The sequence below is a fragment of the Colobus angolensis genome, unplaced genomic scaffold (assembly GCF_000951035.1).
Source record: "Colobus angolensis palliatus isolate OR3802 unplaced genomic scaffold, Cang.pa_1.0 Scaffold168, whole genome shotgun sequence".
In the NCBI taxonomy this organism is placed as follows: Eukaryota; Metazoa; Chordata; class Mammalia; order Primates; family Cercopithecidae; genus Colobus; species Colobus angolensis.
In genome coordinates this window covers 1,676,518-1,692,358 of record NW_012114799.1, presented here as the reverse complement: position 1 = coordinate 1,692,358, position 15,841 = coordinate 1,676,518, and the positions used below count along the sequence as shown (strand labels likewise).

General features: G+C 36.2%; 1 protein-coding gene across 4 annotated transcripts in view; it reads left to right on the top strand.

Annotated features, from left to right (window-relative positions):
- ACTR3 (ARP3 actin-related protein 3 homolog (yeast)) overlaps nt 1-15,841 on the top strand; it is a 122,624-nt gene that overhangs the window by 58,362 nt on the left and 48,421 nt on the right. For 2 of the 4 annotated variants that reach the window (XM_011937706.1, XM_011937704.1), the window contains 4 exons: nt 6,351-6,443; nt 6,609-6,734; nt 10,833-10,916; nt 12,570-14,557. In XM_011937706.1, coding sequence (XP_011793096.1) covers nt 6,351-6,443; nt 6,609-6,734; nt 10,833-10,916; nt 12,570-12,665 — 399 coding nt within the window. In that variant the 3' untranslated portion in view covers nt 12,666-14,557. Of the gene's footprint in view, nt 1-6,350; nt 6,444-6,608; nt 6,735-10,832; nt 10,917-12,569; nt 14,558-15,841 lie in introns of those variants that run through there. The other 2 variants (XM_011937703.1, XM_011937707.1) reach the window with 2 other exon arrangements.

The following is a 15,841-nucleotide window of genomic DNA, read 5'->3' as shown; positions in this document are numbered from 1 at the left end:
TTTTTCCCCCCCTGTACAGATGCTTGTAGGATCTTCCCTTTGTCCCCTAGCATTTCTGGTTTTTTGTTTGTTTGTTTATTTTTGTCTTTTTGTTTTAATCTGTAGGTTATTTCTTCAACTTACTGAGTTTTCTATTGGAGTTTTAAGATTTCTGGCAACATTTTTAATCCTCAAGAGCTTCCCCCACCCCTACTTTTGAATATTCTTTTTTAAATGCTACCTTTTTCCTATTTCATTGTTGTCTATCTGCTGGCTCTTTAAGGATATTAATCATAGGGTTGTTTTTTGTTTTGTTTTTATTTTTTAGTTTTCTTCTTTCTATAGTCTCGTCCAAGTTGCTTAGTCTGTTTCCAGTTGGTTTTTCTGTTTCGATTGCTATGTTTTTCCTGCTAGAGACTTTTGCAGACTAGTCATTCAAGAAGGGGACACTAGGCTGGGCGCAGTGGCTCACGCCTGTAATCCCAGCACTTTGGGTGGGTGAATCACCTGAGGTCAGGAGTTAGAGACCAGCCTGGCCAGTTAGAGACCAGCCTGGCCAGTATGGCAAAACGCCGTCTCTACTAAAAATACAAAAAATTAGTTGGGCGTGGTGGCGGGCACTTGTAATTCCAGCTACTCAGGAGGCTGAGGCAGAAGAATCGCTTGAACCTGGATCACTCCATTGCTATCCAGCCTGGGCAACAAGAACGAAACTCCACTTCAGAAAAAAAAAAAAAAAGGCGGGGAGGTGTCACTAAAAACCTGATTGGATGTCTGAGTTTTGTGGGTGGGGCTTGTTGACTGTGCCTCTTCTTTGGGGGAATGCCATATATGTGTTGGTTTAGGTCTTTTTAGCTACTTCCCAGAGAAGACTCCTGGCTGCTGGGTAAAGGCTGGCAGCCAAGTAGGAAGAGACTTTGCAGGTTGCCTACCTTCATGTAAAACTCCCCTTTTAGTACTTTCTGCTATGTATTAGAGTCGTGGAAACTCTTTTCTTCAGTGTAGAGAATAAGATTCACCACTTTTTTCTTTGGATGTCGAGGCGGCATTTGATGCTGCTTTGGAGAGGATCTAGAGCTTTAACAGCTTCTTAGAGAGACTTTCAACGCATCCTTTTTCCTGGCCTCCTTCCACCTCAATTCAAAGCTACCCGGGTCAGCCAGTTCTTTGGGCGATGTGGAGAGGGAATTTTAGGTATAAAATAGCTTGGTTCTTGTTTTTTACTGATGACTTATTAAGTGTGTTGAAGTGTTTGCAACGTCTTGTCCATCTGCTTTCCAGCTTACCAAATTTGTTGCTGGTTTTGCTTTGCTCTCAATACTTTTATTTTTCCTTTAAAAAATTCTCAGGCCGGGTGCGGTGGCTCACACCTGTAATCCCAGCAGTTTGGGAGGCCTAGGCGGGCGAATCATGAGCTCAGGAGTTCGAGACCAGTCTGACCAACATGGTGAAAGCCTGTCTCTACTAAAAATACAAAAAAAAAAAAAGAAAAAATTAGCTGGTCGTGGTGGCATGTGCCTGTATTCCCAGTTGCTCAGGAGGCTGAGGCAGGAGAATCGCTTGGATCCAGGAGGCGGAGATTGCAGTGAGCAGAGATGGCGCCACTGAACTCCAGCCTGGTGACAGAGTGAGGCTCTGTCTCAAAAAAAGAAAAAAAAAAAAATTCTCTTTACTGGTATTTTGAGTAGTGTTTTGGAAGAGAACAAAATTAAATACATATGTTTATTTACTTCACTATGTTTTCTCAAAATAGACCTGATTTTTGTATTTTATGAAGTGTGTCATACATACCCTTTTTTTTTTTTTTTGTGATTTTAGATACTTCTGTGTCCTAGTTCCTCTGTCATTTGAAGGATTCACTTGGTTTTTTGTTTCAGCTAGATGAAAGTGTAGGCATCTGAACTGTCCAGTACTTCAGCGCTGAGGATAAAATATATGAAAGAATAAGGAAATTTATTTTTGTAGTTCTGTAAGTTCATCACAAATACTAGAAATAGCTGTTTTAGAAGGAGTGGGTTTGGCATTTGGATTTTGTTTTTAAAAGGAAATTTTTTGGTTTTTTTAACAAAATCATCCTAAGGTTTTAAAACTTGTGTAATAAGTTTCCAGGTATAGGAAAGATTTGGACTGCTGTGTTTATTTGGGTATATTTGCTACTTCCTGTCTTTTTTGGAGAAGGGTAAAGATATTCTTTCCTTGACAGTCTCTTCTAATGTTCTCAGCATCAGTAGTCTTAAGACTTGACCAGGGAGCAGTTAGAGGCAGAACTGACTATTTTGCTGACAGTAAAAGAAAAGGCTTGAAAAATAGTATGAGAGACCCTAGGTTGAATCTGTTAGTATTAAAGCATTGAATACTCTTAACAATTTATTATCACTTTTTAAATTTGTTAATTCCTTTTCTTCTTCAGTTATGTACTAAATAGTCATTGCTTGCTGCTTTACTTTATATTTTACCAGCTCTCACTTGGGGTTCTGTTGTCCAGTAGTTCCTATACTTTTTTCAAATATATACTCAAGTCAGACTTCATTTTTTTTTACTAAATTAGCATTTCTGTGTGTGGATCTAGGGTATGTAAATATTTAAAGGTTCTGTATTTTTCTTCTGTGCATTCTTTTTTGTTGTTTGTTTGAGATGGAGTCCTGCTCTGTTACCCAGCTGGAGTGAAGTGGCTCGATCTCGTCTCACTGCAACCTCCGCCTCCTGGGTTCAAGTGATTCTCCTGCCTAAGCCTCCCAAGTAGCTGGGATTACTGCGCCTGGCCTCTTCTGTGCGTTCTTGATTAAAAACTACTATAAAAAGGGCACAGGGCCTGGCGCGGCGGCTCACGCCTGTAATCCCAGCACTTTGGGAGGCCGAGGTGGGTGGATCACGAGGTCAGGAGATCGAGATCAGCCTGGCCAAAATGGTAAAACCCCATCTCTACTAAAAATACAAAAATTAGTTGGACATGATGGCAGGCACCTATAATCCCAGGTAGTCGGGAAGCTGAGGCAGGAGAATCGCTTGAACCCGGGAGGCGGAGGTTGCAGTGAGCCAAGATGGTGCCACTGCACTCCAACCTGGGTGACAGAGCGAGACTCCATCTTAAAAAACAAAAACAAAAACAAAAACAAAAGTGGGGGGGCACAGAGATATAGCACAGTACTGAATAATCCTATTTGTTCCTTTTACTTCAGCATGGTATAGCAGATGAACTATCTTACAGGTAGGAAAAGGACTATGGGAAGGTTAACGTGTGTGTGTGTTATTGTTTTAGGCAAATACTGAAGAGTACAGCTGACAAAGGACGATGTAAAAATTTACAAGTTCTGTGTTAGCAATTTGATAACACTTTTAAAAATGAGTATTATGGAACACATTTTTGTCAGGTCGTTAATATTCTCTGTACAGATTTTGGAGAAGTAAATCTTTTCTTTATAGTTAGAGCAAATGATAGGTTCTCAGGTTAAAGTGTCACTTTGGGATCATAAAAATACAGTGTTTTGAGAACTGAAGGCTCTTTAGAAGATTTCACAGTCTGAAACTGAAAATGGTTGTTGAAGATCATGGATGTGTTCATGGAAAATAAAATTTTTAGGATTCTGATTCTGCTGCTCACTCCACTTAATCAGTAACTAAGTCATTTTCTGCCAGCACATGAGCTTGTCTTTAAATTACTTACAGAGCCAGCTAAGTTGAGCTCTATTCTGTTTTCTTTGACAGATAAAATTTACCCTAGTCTGTAGGTTGGGTTCTAAAGGCTCAATATGAGCCACGTTTTCATACCCAGTGTGTATTCCTCTTAGAGTTCCTTATGTACACTCCTCAGCATGCTTCAAAAAGATAGATTTTGACTGCCAGGTTCTTTTCTTTTATTATAATAAAGGTCAGTAGAATCTTAGTGATGTTTTACATGATCTAAATTAAAAGATTTTGTATTAGTATGTGTCACTTCGAAAACATTAAATCTCTTTTCATTGTATGCACAACCTGTAAATAATTTAAAACTAATCTTAAAAACTGGAAAGAGGCTGGGCGTGGTGGCTTACACCTATAATCCCAGCACTTGGGGAAGCCGAGGCAGGCGGATCAGTTGAAGTCAGGAGTTCCAGATCAGCCTGGCCAACATGGATGGCGAAACTCTGTCTCTACTAAAAATACAGAAATTAGCCGGGCATGGTGGCGGGCGCCTGTAATCCCAGCTACTTGGGAGGCTGAGGTAGGAGAATTGCTTGAACCCGGGAGGCAAAGGTAGCAGTGAGCAAAGATTGCGCCACTGCACTCCAGCCTGGGCGACAGAGTGAGGCTCGGTTTAAAAAAAAAAAAAAAAACCTGGAAAAAAATTGACACATGCCCAATAATTATCAATATAGTTACAGACTCAGTTTAATAAATAAAGGAATATTATCTGTCAATTAGTATGACCTAATTATAAAAATGAGTAGCTGAGGAGATAAACAGTACTTGTTTGTTTTTGACCAATTAGAGCTAGATTTTGATTATTTATTTAGAGACAGAGTCTCTCTCTGTCCCCCAGGCTGGAGTGCAGTGGTGTGATGATAACTCGGTGTAACCTAGAACTCGTAGGTCAAGCAGTCCTCCTTCCTCAGCCTCTCAAGTAGCTGGAACTACAGGTGTGTGCTACCGTGCCTAGCTGGTTTTTAATTTTTTTGTAGAGATGGTCTCACTATGTTGCCCAGGCTGATGTCAAACTCTGGGCCTCAGGCAATCGTCCTGCCTTGACCTCCCAAAGCACTGGGATTATAGATGTGAGCCTCCATACCTAGCATCAAGTTGTTGTTGTTGTTTTTAAGTTTTTGAAAAAGTGTGTCTTTCTTTAGTGCCAGCTGTTTGGAAATAGTAAGTTTATTTTGACTGTGGTATATCATCGTTTGAATATACAGCTGATGTTATTCAAAGTAGATGTGCCAAAAAGTTCTTGAGAGCACTGAATTAGTGAACATTGAGCCGTTGCTCCTAGGGGAAATACAGTGTTAGGTTTCTTTGAGCCTCTGGTAACATTTTTGTTATCCCGTTAATGTATACCCTTGTTTCATGTGTGTTTCTTTTTAAAGGCACTGCATTTAGTATATTATTTTAGTATATTCATTTATATTCAATAGCACTAGAACACATGTCTGAACAAAGCGATCTAACTTGGCTTTTTCTCTGTGAGACACGTCACAGCCTCCTTGTGTTTAGTAGCCAGCACTTCAGCAGTATGTTTGGGGGCCATTTTAAATAATGAAATCACTAACAAAAATACGAAAACTGTGTCACTAAATAGAACTGTGAAAAGGACACTTGTTTATAGTATGAGAGCTGAAACTAGAAAGCAGAGTATCATCTTGTTCAACCTCAGCTGGGAATGTGCACATCAGTGGACTCAAATTTTTGTTGCTCTGCACATGTACATGTCCATGAATAACCATGTTTTGATTTGGGGGTTATAAATATGTTTTAGCGAGCAGGTAAATTCACAGATACGGAATCATGAATAATGAGGTTAGACTACATTTATTTATTTCATCCCCTGTTGATGGACTTACAGGTTTTTCCTCTTAGAAACAAGGCTATAGTAAATAGTGCATATGTAACAGCATACATGTTTGGGGAGTTTCTTCAGGGTTTGTTCTAAGAAGTGGAGTTACTAGTATGTGTATTTAAAATTTTGTTAGCTATTTGTATTAGTCTGTTTTCATACTGCTGATAAAGACATACCTGAGACTGGGCAATTTATAAAAGAAAGAGGTTTAATTCGACTTACGGTTCCAGTGGCTGGGGAAACCTCACAATCATGGCAGAAAGCAAGGAGGAGCAAGTCCTGTCTTACATGATGGCAGCAGGCAAGGAGAGAATGAGGAAGACGCAAAAGCAGAAACCCCTGATGAAACCGTCATATCTTGTGCAACTTATTCACTCCACGAGAATAATATGGGGGAAACCACCCTCATGATTCAGTTATCTCCCACCAGGTCCCTCCCACAACACATGGAAATTATAGCAGTGCAATTAAAGATGAGATTTGGGTGGGGACACACAGCTAGACCATGTCACTATTTTATTGTTGCCAGATTATTCTCCAGAGTGGTTACATCAGTGTATACTCTCACAAGCATTATATGAAAGTTTCTATTTACCCAGATTTTTGCCAGCTCATAGTATATGTATGACTTTACATGTTTGCTATTCTGGTAGTTATAAAATGGTATATATCATCATAATTTTGAGTTTTCTCTGATTTCAGTGTCTTCAATTTGAATCTGTTAGAGACCAGTATTAATAGTTTCTAAAAGGCCTTTTGTTTTTGAACTGAAAACTTTAACCTTTTATTGTGATATTTGTCAGTAGTGATATGATCTCTATTATATATCCAACTTATTTTTCAGTTTGCTAATCCAGACTTTACACAGCCTATCTCAGAAGTTGTAGATGAAGTAATTCAGAATTGTCCTATTGATGTCAGGCGTCCTCTCTACAAGGTATTTATAGCAAAATTGTTATTCAAGATCTAACTTTAAAAAAACTTTTATGTAGTCTGTCCATTATATTAAATACCTCTCATTAAAAGGATATAATAGCATTTCAGTACCGTGTACCTTTAAACTTTTCTTTTTAAATATTTATATTTATTTTCTCTCCACTAGAATATTGTCCTCTCTGGAGGTTCAACCATGTTCAGGGACTTTGGACGTCGCTTGCAAAGAGATTTGAAAAGAACTGTAGATGCCCGGCTGAAATTAAGTGAGGAATTGAGTGGCGGTAGATTGAAGGTTGGTTTTTTTGATTATTGGTGAGAAAGTTGAGGGTGCCTTCCTTGATTGGGATGAGAAATATTTGCCAACATTCCCTCTGATTTAGGAAAATAAGAGGAACCTGTCAGGTATTCTAATGGAAATGGTTAATGTTATAGATTTATGTCTATGATATTCTGGATCATTTGATTCTTTTAGGATATTGTCTGTATTTCTGGAAAATAATTCTTAGTAATACCTGTGGAAAGACTTTTTTTTTCTATACCTCTCTCATAGATAATTAATATAGTAGATTTCTTTGCATACACCAACAATAAAATTAATTTTGGATCCACAAAATTTTATATACTATAGAAGGACAGCAAAGCTGAGTTGAGATTGACACCATTGTTGAGTAGTCAAACCTGCTCTCAAAAACTGACTTTAGCTACCACATAACAACCTCAAAGTGTGCAATCAAATTGGTGGTTTAACAAAGTAACTTTTGTATTACATGTCCTGGACTTTTAGGCTTGAGGTAAAAAAATCAAAATTAATTTAAAATTCTCAGATGTCTGCTTTCTATATTTAGAGATAGATTTTTCATTTTTTTTCATCCTTGTTAAATATTGAAGCAGAACATTGATTTAGAGGATAAGTTGCTAAATAAAATACCTTCTGCTTAAAAAATTACCAAGAATGAGCACTTTATCTGAGACTTCCACAATCATTCAGAATTACTTAAAAGTAAAGCATAATACTCTACGGTTTGCTGATTGTTGAGAAATTGCATGATGTCTGACTCTTTTCAGCACTTATATTTTGATTATCTTGAGTAAAGCCATAGGAATGCAGTAAAAAGTGTATGTTTTGGGTAGAAGGCAAAATATTGAACTCTGTCTCTATAATATCGTGACCTCATACTTAAGGAAGTCTACTCAATAAACTTTTAAAATGTTGCCTTTGCTTTTGCATCCCCTTCCCAACCAACCAAACCACCAGCCCACCCACCCATTCATCCATTCATCTGTCCGTCCATCTACTCTCCTTATCCACATACCTATCTACCCTGCCTCCTACCTAAAAAAGAAATCATTGGGTTTTGCAAGTATAGTTTTAATTCTCTGTACTGAGAATCCTACTAATCACATTGATTATGTGAATGAACGTAGTGCATATTCCGTTTTTTTTTTGTTAGAATACTTAAGAGATTGACGTTGATTGTCCTAATGGTGTGGTTATGGATGTATTAAGTAGCCGTTTAGCTTTTAATAACTCATTACAGATATATAAGTAAAAAACAATGCTGTATATTTTTGAGTACAGTATTTTAATAAAGTAAGATTGTTTAACATTTTTAAGCTCTTTTTACACTTGTAAATAAGAAATAAATTTACCCAGTGATCAGTACTGTATCGACATATCAAAAGAAACAGGTTGGGTATCCCTTTTTTGAATTGCTTCGTACCAGAAGTGTTTCAGGTTTTGAATTTTTCTGGATTTTGGAGTATTTGCATTATATACTGGTTCAACATCCTTAATCCAAAAATCTGAAATCGTGAGCATTTCCTTTGAGCATCATGTTGGTGCTCAAAAAGTTTTTCAGGCCGGGCGCGGTGGCTCAAGCCTATAATCCCAGCACTTTGGGAGGCCGAGATGGGCGGATCACGAGGTCAGGAGATCGAGACCATCCTGGCTAACACGTGGAAACCCCGTCTCTACTAAAAAAAACAAAAACAAAAAACTAGCTGGGCGACATGGCGGGCACCTGTAGTCCCAGCTACTCAGGAGGCTGAGGCAGGAGAATGGCGTAAGCCCGGGAGGCGGAGCTTGCAGTGAGCTGAGATCCGGCCACTGCACTCCAGCCTGGGCGACAGAGCCAGACTCCGTCTCAAAAAAAAAAAAGGGTTTTTGGATCTTGGAGCATTTTGGATTTTCAGACTTGGGATGCTCATCATGTATACGAAAAACCTTTTGTTCTGGAGGACTGCTTTCTTCACCTTAATTTTTCTTGCTAGTAACTTTTATAGGTCTTAATAGCATGTGTTTATATATCTGTCTATCTCTGGCTTAATTCTCCTTCAGTCTGTAATTTTTAATGGCAACCAAACAGCTTTGAAAAAAGCCATATCATTCTGTTACTATAAATATGTGTGTGTGTACACACACACACACACACACACACACGCACACTCTGAATTGTAGATATGATGGTTCATTATCCCCAATCATTTTAGTATATTTCTAAAATCAAGAACATATTACAGTTGTCAGAATCATGAACATAACCTTGATCCAGTGTTAGCTAGTTACAGAACTGATTCTAATTTTACCAGTTGTTTCACTAATGTCCCTTATAACAAAAGAAAAACAAAATACCTTTTTTTCTCCCTTATCCAGGATCCAGTCAAGGATTGCATGTTTCATTTACTGTGTTGCTTCAGTCTGTTACATACTCAATGTTCTTTGTCTTTCTTGAATGAATGTAACATTTTTGAAGAGTACAGTCATTTATTTTGTAGCATATCCTTCAGCTTGGGTTTGTTTAATATTTCTGCCTGACTAGGTTCAGATTATGTACTTTTGACAGTGATGCCACAGAATTGATGTTGTATCATTTTTAGAGCGTTGTATCAGTAGACACGTGATAGAATTTGTCCTGTGTGTGGATTTTGAGCATTTGGTTGAAGTTGTGTCTGCCAGGTTTCTTCACTATGAAGTTATTTTGTTTTCCTTTATATTTAATACGAATCTTATGAGGAGACACCTTCAGACTATCCTGTTGCTCATTAAAGTTTCAATCACTAGTTTTTAGCATCCATTGTGATTCTTTCCTAAAACAGTTACTGCTGTGGTAGTCGCTAAATGGCGTTTTGCAAATTCCATCATTCCTTGTATGTTTTTAAGTCTTGTTTTACTGTTAGGAAGAGTTTTCCCTTCTCCCACATTCATTTATTCTTTCAGTAATATCTATATGAACTCCTGATTTCTCATTTTGTGGTCTGTATCTTTAATATCACTGTGATATCATAATACCAGTAATACCACTCATCATTAATTTTAATGCCACTTTTTTTTTTCTTCAGATTTGACCAGTGGGAGTTATTTAAATGGCTCTTAGATTTTTTTTTTTTTTTTTGATGCAGCCACATCTTTTTTTGCCTACTTCTGTACTTCCTGGCACAGCAAGGTGTTTCAGGCTGATCTTGTACTTTCTCTTTCTGGCCCTGGAATCACCCTTTTTCCCCCCTTTTCTTTCTTCAAGACATCTTTGTCTTGTTCCTTTTAGTGGAGAACACTGCTAAGAAACCAAGCTTTGTGCTCGTTGCTACTAGGCTATCATGGAGTCTAGGACTTCTCAGTGATTAGAGTTAGGGGTGTGTGTGTGTGTCTCTACATCTATATCTAATTCTCTGCATAAATTAAAAACCATGAATTTTTATGGATGTCTCCAGTTATAGAGGGTTCACTCTAGTTTTCTGCCCTTCCATATGGTAATGCCCTTCTGTGACAGTGAGAAGCCTGGCTCCTGTTATCTATATAATATATTTATGTTTTTGCTTAATCCCTGAATATGTATATAATAGTTTCAGAATTGTTAATCCATACCACTGTGAAAAATAGACCCAAAACTAGAGATCAGTATTTGCTTATATTTTATCTTTAGCCTGACGGCTTATAAGATGCAAAATACTGTGTTCACAAGTTGCTTGGGTTAATCCCTTTCCTCACCTTAGTATGCTTATGTTTGAAAAAAGTACAATTAGTTTAATTTGCTGTTGCTGTACTTTGTTTTGCCCCAACCTCCCCTTCTTTTAAGGTGTTATTTTTAAATATGTAAAACATTTTTATTTTTAAATATGTAAAACACTAACATTTAGGTTCTTCAAGTCAGAACTGTATAAAACGTGTGCTCATTGATGTTTTCCTTCCATTTATTCTGCTCTGTTCCCTCCCAGTCTCTTCCACAGTGTTCCCAATTCCTTCCCTCTCAGACAGGCATCTCAGTTGTTTCTGGTTTGTAAGATACCACTTGAATTAGTACAAATATTATTTTTGTATATGTACATTTAAGGTTAAATGACACAGATATTATTTGAATTTACTATGAAGATGATCTTACTATGTCTTTCTTAGCCAAAACCTATTGATGTACAAGTCATTACACACCACATGCAGCGATACGCAGTTTGGTTTGGAGGATCAATGCTGGCTTCCACGGTGAGTGTGATGAAGCTTACTTTTATTTTATTTTATCATTACTGTTTTCTTATTTTATTTATTTATTTATTTATTTTTGAGATGGAGTTTTGCTCTTGTCACCCAGGCTGGAGTGCAATGGCATGATCTTGGCCCACTGCAACCTCTGCCTCCTGGGTTCAAGTGATTCTCCTGTCTCAGCCTCCCAAGTAGCTGGGACTACAGGCGTGCACCACACCTGGCTAATTTTGCATTTTTAGTAGAGACTGGGTTTCACCATGTTGGCTAGGTTACTCTCGAACTCCTGACCTTCGGTGATCCACCCACCTCGGCCTCCCAAATCATTGGGATTACAGGCGTGAGCCACTGCTCCTGGCCTTTATTATTATTTTTTATTGAGATGAGGTCTTACTATGTTGCCCAGGCTGGTCTCAAACTCCTGGGCTCAAGTGATCCTCCCACCTCAACCTCCCAAAGAGCGCTGAGTTTATAGGTGTGAGCTACTGCGCTTGGCTGAAGCTTATGTTTAAATTTATACATTTTTTTTTTAAGATAGAAGAATCTGTCTGTACTTAGAACAAAGCAAATTCCTTTAAATTTTATCTAAAAATAATAGGAAACTTTGTCTATATGTATTTGTAGTATTTTAAAAATTGGAAGTAATTTAAATTTAATTGGAAGTCATTTTAATTTAATTTTTTTTTTTTTTAGCTTGCTAGGCATTGTTTCAGAGTGACCATTTTATACTATGTTTTAAAGTTTATCTGTAGAGACAGTTCTATTATATTGGTAATTTAGTCATCAGAAAGTCCTTGTTTGTTCTGTTTAAGTATTTAAAAACGTTAAGGTACAAGTTAAGTTTCATTGCATAGAAAGTATGATGTTCTCCACTGAGTAAAGGGAATTGTTCTAAATCCTGTCCCCAAATTAAAATGTCTTTAAAAGCCCCCTTAAAAGGTATTCTAGTGTTCTAATACCATTAACCTAGGAAGTATTGGTGTTTTGTTCTGGTAGTGCATGGAATATTAAAATGAAGAGGCTTTTGTCTGAATTATTGAATAACTGTACAACTTTGGATTTAAAGCCATTTCCAAAATAGGAGGTGAAAGTTATTTTCTTCCTCAATTTTAGTCTTCTTCAGTTGGGCCTTATAACCTAGTTGAGTTTGTGACTTTGCCTTGAGAAATGAGGTAACACAGCATGGAACAGTCTATCTTTTCCAGACCTAGAGTGAGGAAGGCAAATGATCTAGACATTTCTTAGAACTAGACGAAAAATGGTCATAGCATGCCTAGGAGTAGTTCATCTGTAGTTAGGCGAATGCTGCTTCTTTACATTATTGGTGCAATGAAAATGTGGGAAAGTCTCAACAGAAGAGACTAGACATTTGAGAACCTTCCATTCTTCAAAATTTCAGAATCCTCACAGCAGGTGTGTGAGACAAGGATAGGGGGACAGGAGTTAATTGCTCTTTTGGAGTTCCGATAAAGATTTATAGCTGGTTGTAAGTCATGGCTGCTAGAATTTCTAAGCTTTCATGCCATGAATGGACTAATAATAAACATTTTAGACTTAACATCTATTTCAAAGCATCACTCTTAAAATTTATTTCAGTGTACTTTGAAGATGGTAGATTTTTGACCTTTATAAAAAATATACATTTTTTGTTTTCAGCCTGAGTTCTACCAAGTATGCCACACCAAAAAGGACTATGAAGAAATTGGACCTAGCATTTGTCGTCACAATCCAGTGTTTGGAGTCATGTCGTAAAATTGACTTCATAGTTATTGGGGTTAGGGAGGTGGGGAAGAGATAATCTTTCTGATTACCTGTTTTGTCTGGATGGCTGGTTTTGAGGTTTTAAACCTGACTTGAAATAGTAACACCAAACATGATTATACAGGAATATTTTAATAAGTGTACCAACATGCAGATGTAGAAGAGAGCGAAAGTGATTGTGTTTTTCTTTAGATTGAATATTTGAATCTTATGTGTAACAAAAAGAAGTGGGTTTTAGTTCTTTCTGTGCCCTGATATTTTGTATATTAATGAATTATCCAAGATTTGATGGGATTTATCAGTGTGTAGATAGCTCTATAATGCTTGAATTGTACACTTCTAAGTGTGCAGTGCAAGAGCTTGTTTATATTTCATACTTTTTATACTTTGAGGAAAAAAAGTCAAAGAAAAATTGTATTTGAGGGAAAAAACCATGACCAAGTAAAGGATAAATTCAAAAAATAGCCTCATGAGACTTGGCATACACACTCATGGGATTCCAGTTATTATGGAGTGCTTCCATCCCTCTCCACCCCTTCCCCCGAAAAGGTTTTCTTTGCAAGTGCTTTTGGAACTAAGAGCTAGTATCTTGGATTAACTGATGCCTGCTAGTGCTTTCTGATTACTCGCATTCTGTTTCTTGCTTTAAAAGAAGAGTAAAGACAAGAGTGTTGGACCAGTATTGCAGTTCTGTAGTGTTGTTTCTTATAAAAAAACAAAACAACAACAATAATTTATCAAAATTGGCATATTTAAAGCCTAACAACATTCTAATAAAGGCACAAATTTCTTTTTAATACTTGTTTCAGGCTCTTTAATCTCTTTATAAGTTAACTAATAAATCTATTTTCTTCAAACTTCTGCAGTAGTTCTTTAAAATCACAACAGTTGTTAGCAAGCTGACTTTTTTAATGTGCTCAATACAAATACTTGTGAACTTTTAATATGTTGAGTGCTTTCATTTTGATAACTGGATCTCCATTTGATATTTTCATTTGTATAACTCATTTGCAGTCTGAAAATTTTTTTTAGTGCCAGTCCCTGAACATACCATTGAAAGTTAATTTTCTTTGCATTTTAAAATATCTGGATTATGAAGAAAAAGTGATGAAAATAAATTAAAACTGAATTACCTTTTCTAATGTTTTTTTTTTTTTAAAGTAATGTAATTCTACTTTGTTTTTATGTATGTGATATGATATCTGTTTCTGTTGAGATTTGGGAGTTATTGAAATCTCTGTAATGTGTATAGTAGAAAATTTCTTGTGACCTTAAAATTTTACCAGTTATTTATAGAAAGATAAAATGGGAAATGTTTCATAGGCTTTTTACTAGCAATTGTCAGTGAACACTTGAACTCCATTATTCGTGAAAATAACACGTTAGGGTTAGAATATTTCTATTCAAAAGTGAAATAATATAAAGTGTTTAGTTTTTTTGTTTTTACTATGAAGATAGAATTGGGGAGTAAACTTCAGTTTTTGTTTAGAGTGGATCTGAATATTTAAAATCCTATAATCATTTTTGTGAATCTTCCTTCTTTGAGTATGGAGTTGTAAAAGACAAACTATATATCCTATAGTAGTATCATCATCAGTATCAAAGGTCTCCTTTTTTTTTAACTGGAAAAAGTATTCCACAAACATTATAAAAATACTATTCAAACAGTACCAAAGAGTAGATTAGCAAAAGTAAGTTTTTTTTCCCTAGCCTGTCTCATTTTTACATCATTACACAGACTACTTGGAATGTCTTAGATGTCCTTGTATTGTAATGTTCTGTGTAGATAGAAATAAATGTAGCTTTCTTATTTTACACAAATAGAAACTTACTGTATATACTGTTCTGCACTTTGCTTTATTAAAGATCTTTTGATAAAGAACTATATTGATAAGCAGTAAAGATGTCTTGCTGCTGGCCCAATAAAATATTGTTAGCATTGTCATAAATGTCTTTTCCAGCGGCGATGGTTGAGTAGTAAGTGAATAAGCTAGAAAGACATGTTTATAAAGCTGTTTGATGACAATCTCAGGCATATTTATACAGAGATGTTCTTAACTGTTTGCTACAAAAACATGAAGGTCAAAAACTTTCTTTAAGCTTACACTTATTTGGGGAGACAAAACTCCAGCCTTTCTTGTGTATTTCCTGATATCCCTTTTGCTCTACTTTTGGAGGAGTGAACCCTAATAGGATGGTAACAGCATTCTTGTTTCTTTATATCTCTCCCCTGTGATTGTATATCGTTTTTTCAACTTAAAGCAACTTCAGTTGGAAATATGTAGAGGTTGACCAAGGTGAACTAAAAAGTCTGTAACACTGATTAGATATCAAGCAACATGAGCACGGTACATTGGAAAAGCACCAACTGAAGCCAGTGATTGAATTTTTAATTCTGTTTCTGATAATTGATGATATAGCTCCTCGAAATTTGTTTTTTGTTAAAACTTGGAAAATATATTTTTATTATTTTGGACAAATTATTTGAACTCTCTGGACCTTAATTCAATTTATATATAAGGTAAAGGCATTATGCTGGATTATCCTGCAATTTCTTTGAGTTGTTAGAATATATGTAGCTTAATAATAGCAATATTAGCAGTGTAGTAGATTCTGACTGCAAAACCTAGCCTTTTCTGTTGATTCATTTGTAGTAGTAAAGGTGTTATCTGATTTATCCTTTTTAATAGGCAGTGCTTTGATCAAGTGGGAAATAGTAAAGGACAAATAAAATCAATGGTCATTATCTTAACTTGATGCCTGCTTTTCAAAAAGTGAGCAATTTTCATGTCTAACTTAGACATTAATTCATGGCACCTACTATAAGTACTCACCCTCTTCTTGTAAGAGATAAAGTGGTTATTCAGAACCCCAATACATTTTTTTTGCTTTATATTCACAGCTACTTAAAGATCAAAATAACTATTCTTGCAGATATTTCTAGGAATATATTTAGAAATAATATGAAATACAGGGATAATAGGCCAATTATGATCTTTATTCTTAATTTCTACAGAAAAGTACTGGAGAATATATTTATAGAAACTTCTTTCTGATACTAGAATGTTTATAAAATTATTGAGGAGATTATTTGTGTTGTAAAAAACTTATTTGTACCATAAAGAATGTTTTTGTTCCCGTCATTCTGGGCTGATCTGTCAGTAGTG